This window comes from Leucopleurus acutus (genome assembly GCF_964270905.1).
Source record: "Leucopleurus acutus genome assembly, chromosome: 1".
Taxonomy (NCBI): Eukaryota; Metazoa; Chordata; class Mammalia; order Artiodactyla; family Delphinidae; genus Leucopleurus; species Leucopleurus acutus.
This window is the reverse complement of record NC_139142.1, coordinates 190136906-190149965: the sequence shown is the minus strand read 5'-3', so window position 1 is coordinate 190149965 and position 13060 is coordinate 190136906. Positions and strand designations below refer to the sequence as shown.

General features: G+C 36.5%; 1 protein-coding gene across 6 annotated transcripts in view; it reads right to left on the bottom strand.

Annotated features, from left to right (window-relative positions):
• MLLT10 (MLLT10 histone lysine methyltransferase DOT1L cofactor) overlaps positions 1-13060 on the bottom strand; it is a 248288-nt gene that overhangs the window by 137113 nt on the left and 98115 nt on the right. For 5 of the 6 annotated variants that reach the window (XM_082853775.1, XM_082853770.1, XM_082853771.1 and 2 more), the window contains 3 exons: positions 5703-5806; positions 2386-2479; positions 375-470 (listed from right to left, as the gene is read on the bottom strand). In XM_082853775.1, the coding sequence (XP_082709901.1) occupies positions 375-470; positions 2386-2479; positions 5703-5806 (294 nt within the window). The remainder of the gene's footprint in view (positions 1-374; positions 471-2385; positions 2480-5702; positions 5807-13060) is intronic. The other variant, XM_082853772.1, reaches the window with a different exon arrangement.

The window sequence follows — 13060 nt, the reverse complement described above, 5'->3', positions numbered from 1 at the left end:
AAGGGAAAAGGCTGATGAGATTTTTACTTACATGTGAAATAATCAGTTAATAATATCTAGCAACAAACCATTATTGCTAAAGTTACCCAAAGATTTCAAAAGATGACCAGAGTAACACATGCAAGAAATCCCTCACATGCCTTCAATAAAGTTTTCAATATTTCAAATTTTCAGTTGAAATGGGTACAACCATATTCACAAATATGGCGTATTATTTTAAACCTACTCTTTGACTTAATACTCTGTATTAGCCAAAATTTTTCAGTATTTCAATGTTTTCATTCAGCTATCAAGAAACTTAATTTTATCTAAAAACGGGAAAAAAATCTATTAAGTAGATGTGCTACATATTTAGCAACAACAAATCCACTTACTTTTTTCTCTTTCTCATGATGTTTATCCTGAGAGTGAGAGGAAGAATCACTTAAACTTTGATCATATGACCTATTACATCCCCGTTTGCTCTTTTTCTAAAAAAGAAAATATGTATACATATAGGTATATGTATATAAAATTTGAAATCTTTTGTTAGGTTTAAACCAATTCAAGTGTGAAGTACTATAAAATGTCTACTGAAGGAAAAAAAAAGTCTATTTCAAACTATATACTCCAGACACCATCCATATATTATATATTGCATTATAAAGGAAAATCTAACCCTAAATCTAAGATTAATGCCATGTTTTTGTACGTTTATTAAAAAGTGTGAAAACAGACTATACTTTCAAACAAGCAGTAGCTTATTTGTCATTTTATTACAAAACCACCTCATTAAAGAGATCAACTATAGTTTTCAGCATCTGGTTTAAAAAACTAAAGATGTTTCAACCAAAAATAGAGAATGCCATATTGAAAAAGGATGCCAAGACTAGAAGAAAAGAAAAGAAAATATCTGAAGAGTTACTTTATGCCACTAGGAAAAGCAAGAAGCCTTTTAATCTCATACGTTCAGTATTAAGGCATACGATTTTCTAAAAATTTGTCTCTGCAGTTCATATAGAAAAAAAAAAAATGAAAGGAAATGTCAGCATTAGACCCATGCATTTTTCAAAGCATTACTAAAACTATTACACATTTCTATTTAAAATACTTACACAGATTCATAATAAAGTATGACAGAGTTACTGGAGGTGTTAAAATTTGGTGGTACCATAACTAATTAGTTTAAACTAGATAAAAGTGACTATAAAAGATGATCAAATTCCATGCAAACATAGATCTTATACAATCTTATTAAATTATTAAACAGACTTTTTCCCCCAACCACCAAATGGGATAACAGCATATTAATAAGTAACAATGAAAAAATTCTATTTACGCAAAGGTCAAAATCCACTTTCATTATTTCTATATTTTATCTATAGCATCTCTGATTTAGAAAATGAACATTCCAATGAGGTTTTAAAGCAAATTTTCAATTTTACTATCTCAAGATTTCTCTTAGAACACTTCAATGTTCTTTGACAGTCATTAAAATAAATCAAAGTCTTCAATATTAAACAATATATATGTACAATCTTAAATATTTTATATGCACAAACCAGAATACTGGAGTCATGAGTTGCTCATTTCTTAAGAAAGGGGCCCCTAATGATATTATTTATTTTTAAAAAAAGAAAGAAATAGCCCTATTCACAGGGGAGAGGTAACAATAAAAAATAACAATGAGACACTAAAGAAAAACAAAGAAGCCTTATATTTTCAGTATACAAATCTGATACCACTAAAGACTGAGAAATAGACAATGGGGCATTAAGGAAATATTGATCTGTCAAAGGAACATGGACACAAAATACGTAATGGTTAATCAAATAATACTAACTCATCCATGCTACTATGTGACAGTAAAGAGTGATCAAATCTAAAATATTTCCAAAGTTGTATTTAAATATATTTTTCTCAAGATCTTTAACCAAGAAGTTACAAAAGAGCCTTGTTTCAGGTTTACTATCTCCAAGTAAATAAAAATGAAAATAAATAATAAAATGGGTAATAGTAATAAAGCAAAAAGATGAGAAACAAGTGATAATCACAAAATACATAATCAAACATCAAAAATTAAATTAACTGAAAACGGTGGTAAATTACAAAGAGTTCTTTACACATTTGTATTTTCTACTAAATGTATACCAACATTTACTATTAACTATTAATATATATTCTAAAGTAGAATATTCACCTTCATAAATGAACCCAAGCAAAGCAAAATCTTTTAAAATTACTAGAGCTTTTAATTCCCAACAAAGAACACGCTAAGCAAACTTAATCTGAAGCATAAACAACCAAAAAAAGTAATGGCTATTATGCCTTTTCTATAAAAGACTCAACTCTATTGTCAAAACTAATTATTATCATTTTAAAATTAAATTCAAGACAAACTCTTACCAGCTTACTGAAATGGTATTTACAGTAGCCACAGTATTGGACGTTATCTGCACCATTACCTTCTTCTTCACAAAGTAGTCCTGCAAACTGAGCACTGAAAAAGAAAGCCAAGTATATCAACAAAATTTCAAACCATGGTGTGTGTATATATATCTCTATATATTATATATATAGATATATATAAAACTTAAAATTCACTTCCAAGCATGTAGGGTTTATAAGAAAACCTTACATCTCCTAAGAGAAAAAGGGAAAATAAAAGGCTTTACTCTAGCTGAGACCAAGAACATTTCATCCCATCCTATGACTGATATATTTTTAAAGTTATATACATGGTTTAAAATAAACTTTTTATCCATCTCTAACAAGGATGAAGATTTATTCACGTTTTATGTCACCAAGCAGACATTAAATTTCTTTTAAGATATCTCCACACCCCAAACTTAACACTTCATTTTACTTTTTCAATCTCTATCACAGGTACAACTGGAAAGGCCAGGCGTCTAAAGGGCTGACATGACATATGATGCAGATTACATACTGTTAGAAGGAAAATGCTTCAAGTCATACCATAGTACAGTAGGTAAGAGAAACGTAAACTGTGTTTTTCTAGTTAAAAACAATGGAAGAAATGGAACTGAAACCTAAAGCTATGATATTCATATTTTTAAAAAACACGAAGTGCTAAAGTTTAGAATCATTATCTTGTCAATTTGACCTTCCACTTTTAACATTCCAAAATTAAAGTACTAGTATGTATCTCATACCCAAAAAAGGTCTTTCATCTTTGGAAATTTAAATACAATATTAAGAGAATTCTTTTTATTTTTTATTGAGGTATAGCTGAATTACAATGTTGTGTTAATTACTGAGGTACTACAGCAAAGTGACTCAGTTATACACATATGTACATTCTTTTCCACTATGGTTTATCACAGGATACTGAATATAGTTCCCTGTGCTATACAGTAAGACCTTGTTGTTTATCCATTCCATATATACCAGCTTGCACCTGCTAATCCCAAACTCCCAATCCATCCCCCTCCCCCTTGGAAACCACCAGTCTATTATCTGTGTCCCTGATTCTGTTTCTGTTTCATTGATAGGTTCATTTGTGTCATGTTTTAGATTCTACATATAAGTGATATCATATGGTATTTGTCTTTTTCTTTTTGAATTACTTTGCTTAGTATGATAATCTCTAGTTGCATCCATGTTGCTACAAATGGCATTCTTTCATTCTTTTTTATGGCTGAGTAGTATTCCACTCTGTGTGTGTGTGTGTGTGTGTGTGTGTGTGTGTGTGTATATACACACCACATCTTCTTTATCCATTCATCTGTCGATGGACATTTAGGGTGTTTCCATGTCTTGGCTATTGTGACTAGTGCTGCTATGAACGTAGGGGTGCATGTATATTTTTGAATTATACAGTTTTGTCTGGATATATTCTCAGGAGTGGGAATGCTGGATCATATGGTAATTCTAGTTTTAGTTTTCTGAGGAACCTCTATACTGTTTTCCACAGTGGCTGTACCAACTTACATTCCCACCAACAGTGTAGGAGGGTTCCCTTTTCTCTACACCCCCTCCAGCATTTGTTATTTGTAGACTTTTTAATGATGGCCATTCTGACTGGTGTGAGGTGGTACCTCACTGTAGTTTTGATTTGCATTTCTCTAATAATTAGTGATTTGAGCATCTTTTCACGTACTTAGTGGCCACCTGTATTTCTTCTTTGAAGAAATGTCTCTTTAGGTCTTCTGTCCATTTTTCAATTAAGAGAATTTAAAAGAAACAAAAATCTTTTCCATGGGACTTCTCTGGTGGTCCAGTGGCTAAGACTCCATGCCACAGGGGGCCCATGCCACAGGGGGCCCAGGTTCAATCCCTGGTCAGGGATTTACATCCCACATACCACAACTAAAAGATCCCGCATGCCGCAACTAAAGATCCAGCAGGCTGCAATGAAGATCCCGCATACCGCAACTAAGACACAGCGCAGTCAAAAGAATAAATAAATATTAAAATATATATATTTTCCATTCCCCAAAAGTAATCTAAAATGGACTTCATAAATCCACATACTAAAAGCTCAGGAAATAAAGCCTGTTCCTATACTGGCTGATAAATATAGACTGATTTTTAAAATTAATAACTATATGAGTTACATCCAAACTTTTATTTTTTATTTTATTTATACTTTTTTGGCCGCACAGCATGTGGGATCTTAATTCCCCAACCAGGGATCGAATCCGTGCCCCTTGCAGTGGAAGCGTGGAGTCCTAACCACTGGACTACCAGGGAAGTCTCGCCAAACTTTTAGTTTTAATTGTTGTCTATTATGTTGAATGTTTTGTTTTAGGATAATTTGTGCTTTTGAAATTTTATGCTCAAAAAAACATATAAGTACAAGTTTTAGTATCAATTTACACTGCCTCCAAAAATTTAGTAACACGTGTTAAGAACAATAATAATGTTCACAATTTTTGCCCTGAAATCCGACTCCATGGAACTGTGCCCACTTCATAGTAAATACTCAATACATAATAGCTATTAATTATCATTAGTTACTATTCTAAGGAAATTACATTTATGTTTGTTGAATGCACAAAATGTTCTTTACAGCACCACATATTATAAAACAATTTGGAAACAATGTGTCTCAAATTGGTGAAACATTAAAAAAAATACTAACATTTGATAGGATATAATGCAGCCATTTCCATGTTGCTAGTGGACTATATCATCTTACCAAAATTTTTGGTGAAAAAATTATCAAAAAACAATGTTACATTTAAACTGTGATTTTAACAAATTATGCAACAAATAGGTACATGGATAAAAACTGAAAAGAAACATGAACAAAATAAAACTAGAATGTTATTTAAAAAAACATTTAAGTAACTTTTTAAGGAATAGCCACTATAATACTGAGAATCATGGCGATTGCTTTTTTTTCCCCTCTTGAAACACAGACAGTGAAAAAATGCTATCATTCATTAAATCCTTACTAGTATTCAGGTACTGCACTAAATTTATCTACATCAGCTCTTTTAATCCTAATGACAAATCCAAGGGTAGGTAACCAACAGAAGTATTTTAAACAAAATGTAACTGAATAAGGCACTAGAACCAGGGTCCACCTACTGGACTCTGGTAAATACACTCAATTATTAGAATTATCTTTATTACAGTAAATATAAGCATAGACACTATCCTAACAAAATTTACTTTAATAATATTTGGGTACCTAAGTTTTTAACTTACAAGGTATTCCCAATTTCACTTCTGTACAATGACAGAAACATACTTACCATGTCACATGGAAAGCCTGTCGACATCCATGTTTATTACATGTCATGCAAGCACCAGTGGCTGCTTTGCTTTCTCTTCCTTGTTCATCACAAATGTAGCAAGTCTTAGGGTAAAGAAACAAAACAAATTGAAAAGAAAACAAAAACTTTACGAGTGCTTCACACAAATAAGGATTTTATAGTTATCTTCAGAAGTCAAGATCAGGTTTACTATCTAACCTACTCCAAATCATGAATTCATCTTTTTTCTGACTGTAATCTAATTTTTCCAAACATGAAAACATCAATACAGACATAAACGGTCCTAGTACGATTTCACAAGGCAGTGTTTCCTTAGACTCAAAAACCCCACAAGATAACAAGAATCTTCGCAGGAACTGAGGCCAGGGGGCAGGACACAGCCTACCCCACCTCAGTATTAATATACTCCTCCTCACCAATATTTAACTGATTCCTATAACAAAGGTGTAAAAAGAGGTTTGCTTTCTTTTCTGCTGGAAGTAAGCATAAATAAAGGAGGTTGATACAGGGAGTTGGGACTTAGAGGTGAAGGACAGTCCTAAATGAGTGAGCAAGGTTTAGGTCATTCCAACTGTCCACAAAATCCCACATGACCTATCATTCAGCCCTGCCAACCTGACAAAACAGGCCTGGGAGGAAGACACTTTAGGAGATCAGAGATGTCCCCAAGAGGTATTGGCCAATGAACACTCCCAGCAACTTTGACATCTATCTGGTCCTTCTCCCAGTTGAAAATAGCTGATAGACCGCACCACATATTCATGAAAGACTAAATTATAAAAATGGCAATCTACAAGTGTATAATGAATAAAATTATCAACTGACTGTAAGTTGAGTATACAAAAATTAATGCCTAACTACATATACTCAGATAATACAATTCTAAAAAGAAACCAATTTCTCAACAGTAACAAGGTATAACCTAGCAAACTTCAATAGGACCACATGTTTTTTTTTTTTTTTTTTTTTGGACCACATGTATTTTTAAATCTGGAGAAGTTTCCCCCACTATGCACTGTGGGGCCAAATAACACCGTTCAACAATATTGATAAGAACACAGTTTCAAAAAAAGAGTAATATATAGTAAAGTCAGGTAAATGAATTTCAACTCCTCTGCTGAAAGACATGGATTCAGACTGAACTGAATTACAAAAATTATCTTATATCTCTAAAAAGTAAAATCCTTAGTTACAACAAAACCAACCTAGACACACTGAATAAGAGCATCTCTAGAGACCTCCCTGGTGGTCCAGTGGCTGAGAATCTACCTTCCAATGCAGGCGACGTGAGTTCGATCCCTGCTTGGGGAACTAAGATCCCATGTGCCATGGGGCAACGAAGCACACGTGCCACAGCTACTGAGCCTGCACGCTCTACAGCCTGCACCATAACTAGAGAGAAGCCCAAACACCGCAACGAAGAGCCCGCTCGCTGCAACAAAACTAAGCCCACATGCTGCAACTACTGAGCCCATGCACTCTAGAGTCCACGTGCCACGCTAGAGAGAAGCCCACTCACCGCAACAAAAGATCCCACATGCCGCAACTTAGACCTGATGCAGCCAAATTAATTCACTAATTAATTAATTTTTAAAAAGAGCATCTCTAACTGTTCAAATTACCAGAAGGCAATATCAAACAATTACAATGGAAACATTTAACATACATCTTTTAGCCTATAAATGATCAATAAAATTTTAAAAAGAAAAGTACAGAGCAGATTGAAACAGTAACTTTTTTTTAATTAATTTATTTTATTTATTTATTTTTAGCTGCATTGGGTCTTCAGTGCTGCGTGAAGATTTTCTCTAGTTGCAGTGAGCGGGGGTTACCCTTCATTGTGGTGCACAGGCTTCTCATTGCAGTTGCTTCTCTTGTTGAGGAGCACAGGCTCTAGGCGCATGGGCTTCAGCAGTTGTGGCACACAGGCTCAGCAGTTGTGGCTCATGGGCTCTAGAGCGCAGGCTCAGCACTTGTGGCACATGGGCTTAGCTGCTCCACGGCATGTGGGATCTTCCCGGACCAGGGCTCGAACCCGTGTCCCCTGCATTGGCAGGCAGACTCCCAACCACTGCACCCCCACAGAAGTCCCGAAACAGTAACATTTTAAATGGCAAAACTCAGGGAAAATATGCAAATAGGCCTCGAAGAATATCTCAGTAACTTCCAACAGAGCTGACAGTGAAAAGACACCATCATTTGACCACTCAATAAAACTAAAATTATGACAGATTTTTTTTTTTTAAAGAAGTTAGGCCTTCCAGACTTCTGAAATACCAGAGTGAAGAGGTCCACGGATCCTCTCCTCAGTAAATTAACCATTTCATAGGTGAAAAAGAACCATTTAAAGTCTCTGTATAGAATAAGCTACAAGGATATATGGTACAACAAATGGAATATAGCCAATATTTTATAATAACTATAAATGGAGTATAACCTTTAAGAATTATGAGTTACAAAAAAAATGAGTTACTATATTGAAAATCGGTAACTTACATGGTACTGTATATCAATTACACTTCAATAAAGAAAAATAATAAAGTCTCTGAAAATTGTCCTGAAGACATGCAGAAAGCAGAATATTTTACCCAAGACAATCTACTAAATCTCAATAAGAACAGTGAGAGCCGGTGGCATTTGAGCCATGATCTGCCCCCATCACCACCACCACCCCCACATACTGCTTCCTGTGATGGAAGTTCCTTTCTGGGTGGCGCTGTCAAGAAGATGAGGGCTCCCTCTCTCCACAGATCCTAGTCTAAGGCTACAATTTTACCCGAGGAGGGCCAGGTCTCCAGTGACTCTCATACTACTACTCATCCTGGTAGCTCCCACTCATAGCCTCCCACCCTAAAAACAGGCCAAGTTTCCTGGGGCCCTATCATTCCTTCCCCAGCTTGCTAGCAGAATGGAAGTTCCATGCTAGGAGGGATAAGCTGGGCTACTATACCCTTCCCTCCTTCCAGCACCCTGTCAAAGTACACGTGCCTCTTCAGGAGAAGCAAAGTGCTGTCACCATCCCCAGCTCCAGAGCACTAGTGCAGAGGTTCTGTCTCTACAAGGAGAAGGAAGACTCATTCTCTAGAGGGGCTACTATCTAAAATGTCTAATTTTTAGGGACTTCTCTGGTGGTCCAGTGGTAAAGAAACTGCCTTCCAATGCAGGGGACGTGGGTTCGATCCCTGGTAGAAGAACTAAGACCCCACATGTTGCAGGGCAATTAAGCCCACATGCCACAGCTATTGAGCTCACATGCCTCAACGAGAGAGCCCACGTGCCGCAAACTACAGAGCACACGCATCACTAGATAGAAAGAAAAAATAAATAAAACCGGCACGCCACAATTAAAGACAAGCCTGCGCGCCGCAACTAGTGAGAAACCTGAGCAGACCACGTGCCTTAATGAAAAAGATCCCACGTGCCTCCACAAAGATCCCGTGTGCCACAACTAAGACCCGACGCAGCCAAAAAAATAAATAAAATAAAATGTCTAATTTTCAACAAAAAATTATAAGACATGCAAAGAAAGAGAAAAGTATGACCCATTCATAAGAAAAAAAAAAAAGCAGGCATCGATAACTGTCTTTGCGGGGAACCAAGATGTTGGACTTAGGAAACCAAAACCAACCAAACAGAAATTCTTGATTTTAAAATTCACTAAAAGGGGGGCTTCCCTGGTGGCGCAGTGGTTGAGAGTCCGCCTGCCGATGCAGGGGACACGGGTTCGCGTCCTGGTCCGGGAAGATCCCACATGCCGCGGAGCGGCTGGGCCCGTGAGCCATGGCCGCTGAGCCTGCGCGTCCGGAGACTGTGCTCCACAACAGGAGAGGCCACAACAGTGAGAGGCCCGCGTACAGCAAAAAAAAAAAAAAAAAACCCACACTAAAAGGGCTCAATGGTAGATTTGAGTTGGCAGTAGGGAAAGAATCAACTTTAAAAATAGATCAATAGAGAATTTACAATCTAAGGAACAGATTTTTTAGATTATACTACCTAAAGAACAGTTTCAGAGAAACGTGGTATGCCATTAACTGCATTAACAGATGTGTAATGAGAAAATCAGGAGAGGAAAGAAAAGGATAGAAACTGTACCTGAAGAAATAATGGTCGAAAACTTCCCAAATGTGATGAAAAACAATAACGTACACATCCAAAAAGCTCACCAAACTCCATACAGGATAAATAACAAACAGATGGACACTCAAAATGCTGAAAGGCAAAATAAAGAGAAAATCTCGAAAGCGAAATGAGGGAAATGGATCATCAAATACAAGTAAACCTGAGGTTTCATTAGGAATAAAATAGGGGACAGAAAGCAGTGGAATAACATTCAAAATGCTGAAAGAACAAAACTATCAGCCAAGAATCCTATATCCAGAAGAGCTATATTGCAGAAATAATGGCAAAATAACATTCTCAGGCCCAAAAAAACTGAGATACTTTGTTGCTCCAAACCTCACTAACAAGAACTACAAAAAGAAATTCCTTAGGCTAAAATTAAGTGACACCAGACAGTAATTGCAATCCACACAAAAAAACAAAGAGTTCCTCAATAAAGCTGAAATTTTAAAAAATAAATATATAGGGCTTCCCTGGTGGCTCAGTGGTTGAGAGTCCGCCTGCCGATGCAGGGGACACGAGTTCATGCCCCAGTCCGGGAAGATCCCACGTGCCGGGGAGCGGCTGGGCCCGTGAGCTACGGCCACTGAGCCTGCACATCCGGAGCCTGTGCTACGCAACGGGAGAGGCCACAACAGTGAGAGGCCCGCGTACCGCAAAAAAAAATAAGTAAATAAATAAATATATAGACCAATTAAAAAACAAAGAAAGAGTTCTGACAAAGGTAATTATATACGAAATGATAAAAGATAGTATGATGAGATATTTCTTTCTCATTCTCTTAATTTAAAAAACAATCACATAAAACAATGTCCATAAATTGTATTGTTGGGACTATAACATATAGAAATGTAATATATGTGACAATGACGACACAATGAAACAGAGTGGGAATAAGTTATTTTGGAGTAAGGAAATAACACGAGATGGTAACTGGAACCCATAGGAAGAAATGAACAGAAATAAAAATGGTAAACAGGAAAACACACACTCTATAAATATATCTGTGGTCTTCATCTCTTAGCTTCTTTAAAAAATGTAAGATTATATAAAGCAATAATTTTAACTACTTTGGGGCTTGTAGTATATATAGAGACATGATATCTATAATACTAATAGCACAAAGGTGGAGAGGAAAGAAATAAAATGAATGCTATAAATTTTTTATATCTTACTGGAGTTAAGTAGATTCTGGTAAGTTAAGATGAATATTGTAAGCCCTAGAGCAACCACTAAGAATATAACCCAAGAAAATATAATTTAAAAATCATGAAAGGAATGAAAACGGTACACCAGAAAACATCCACTTATAAACATTAAAGAAGGTAGTGTACAAAGAGAAAAAACAAAGTAGTCACAAGACAAAGAAAACAAATTAAGGGACTTCCCTGGTGGCGCAGTGGTTGAGAATCTGACTGCCAATGCAGAGGACACAGGTTCAATCCCTGGTCTGGGAAGATCCCACATGCTGAGGAGCAACTAAGCCTGTGCGCCACAACTACTGAGCCTGCACTCTAAAGCCCATGAGCCACAACTACTGAAGCTCATGCACCTATAGCCTGCGATCTGCAACAAGAGAAGCCACTGCAATGAGAAACTCACGCACCATAATAAACAGTAGCCCCTATTGGCCTCAACTATAGAAAGCCCACAGACAACAACGAAGACCCAGCACAGCCAAAAAAACAAAACATTGCTGTTAATAAAAAAAAGTAAAAAAGAAAACAAAGTAAAACGGCAGATGTAAACCCAACCACATTAATAGCACTGAATATGAAAATAATCCAATCAAAAGGCAGAGACTGATTAACTGAATTTAAAAAAAAAGTTCCAGGCTTCCCTGGTGGCACAGTGGTTGAGAGTCCGCCTGCCGATGCAGGGGACATGGGTTCGTGCCCCGGTCCGGGAAGATCCCACATGCCGCGGAGTGGCTGGGCCCGTGAGCCATGGCTGCTGAGCCTGCTCGTCTGGAGCCTGTGCTCTGCAACAGGAGAGCCCACAACAGTGAGAGGCCTGCGTACCGCAAAAAAAAAAAAAAAAAAAAAAGTTCCATATGCCATCTATAGGATGCATACTTTAGATCTGAAGACACAAGTAAGTTAAAAGTAAAACGATGAAAAAAGATATACCATGCAAAAGGCAAGCAAACACAAGGCAATGCATACTTTAGATTTGAAGACACAAGTAAGTTCAAAGTAAAAGGATGAAAATAGATATACCATGCAAAAGGCAAGCAAATACAAGTGGTTTATTATCAGACAAAAAAATAGACGGTTGAGGGACTCCCCTGGTGGCACAGGGGTTAAGAATCTGCCTGTCAATGCAGGGGACACCGGTTCGATCTATGGTCCAGGAAGATCCCACATGCTATGGAGCAACTAAGCCCATGTCCACTACTATAAATAAATAAATTTATTTTAAAAAAAAGAAAAATAGACTGTTGAGAGAGATTTTATAATAATAAAACAGATATAACAATTATAAGCATATATACATGCAACCAACAAGAGCTTCCAAGACACATGAATCAAAGGAGGAAAAAAGTGATTTGCAAATTTTAAATTTCGCAATTAAATAGCTATTGGATCGAGAAGAAAAATTATAAACTAACTTGAGGATTATTTAGAAAATGATCCCAAACAACAAAATCGCATCTAAATAAAATGTCAAGTATGTGAATAAAGCTATACTCAGAGGCAAACTTATAGCCTGAAAACTTTCATTTTAAGGGGGGAAAAAGTCATAGTTTGACCTAATATTTTGAATAAAAGAAACAGTGTTCATATCAAAAGGATTCAGGGGCCAAATTCCACCTCTACCTAAAAAGTAGAGAGCTGAAAGAACATCACTCTAAACCTATCAAGAAAAAGCCATTTAAACTATAAAACCCACAACTTTTCTCGAAACTATGAAAGATTTGCACCTGCAAAGGCAACCAAATAGTTTGAAATCCAAGGGCAGACACACTCTCCTTCAGCTGCCTAAAAACCACAAGACACTCAGACTATCCACTAACGACAGAGCAAAGGAAGAAAATGTGGAGGAAGACATGCAGATAAGAAACCAGCTAAAATTTTAACAAATTGCTCAAGGCTGATTGTGGGCTACTGCAGTAGTACAGAACCACTGGAACCACAGACAGGAGTTCACACTCACAGGCTCTACTCCATGAAGATTTACAAGGAGCTCTTGGGGAAGACTGGAAGCAAGGAGACAAA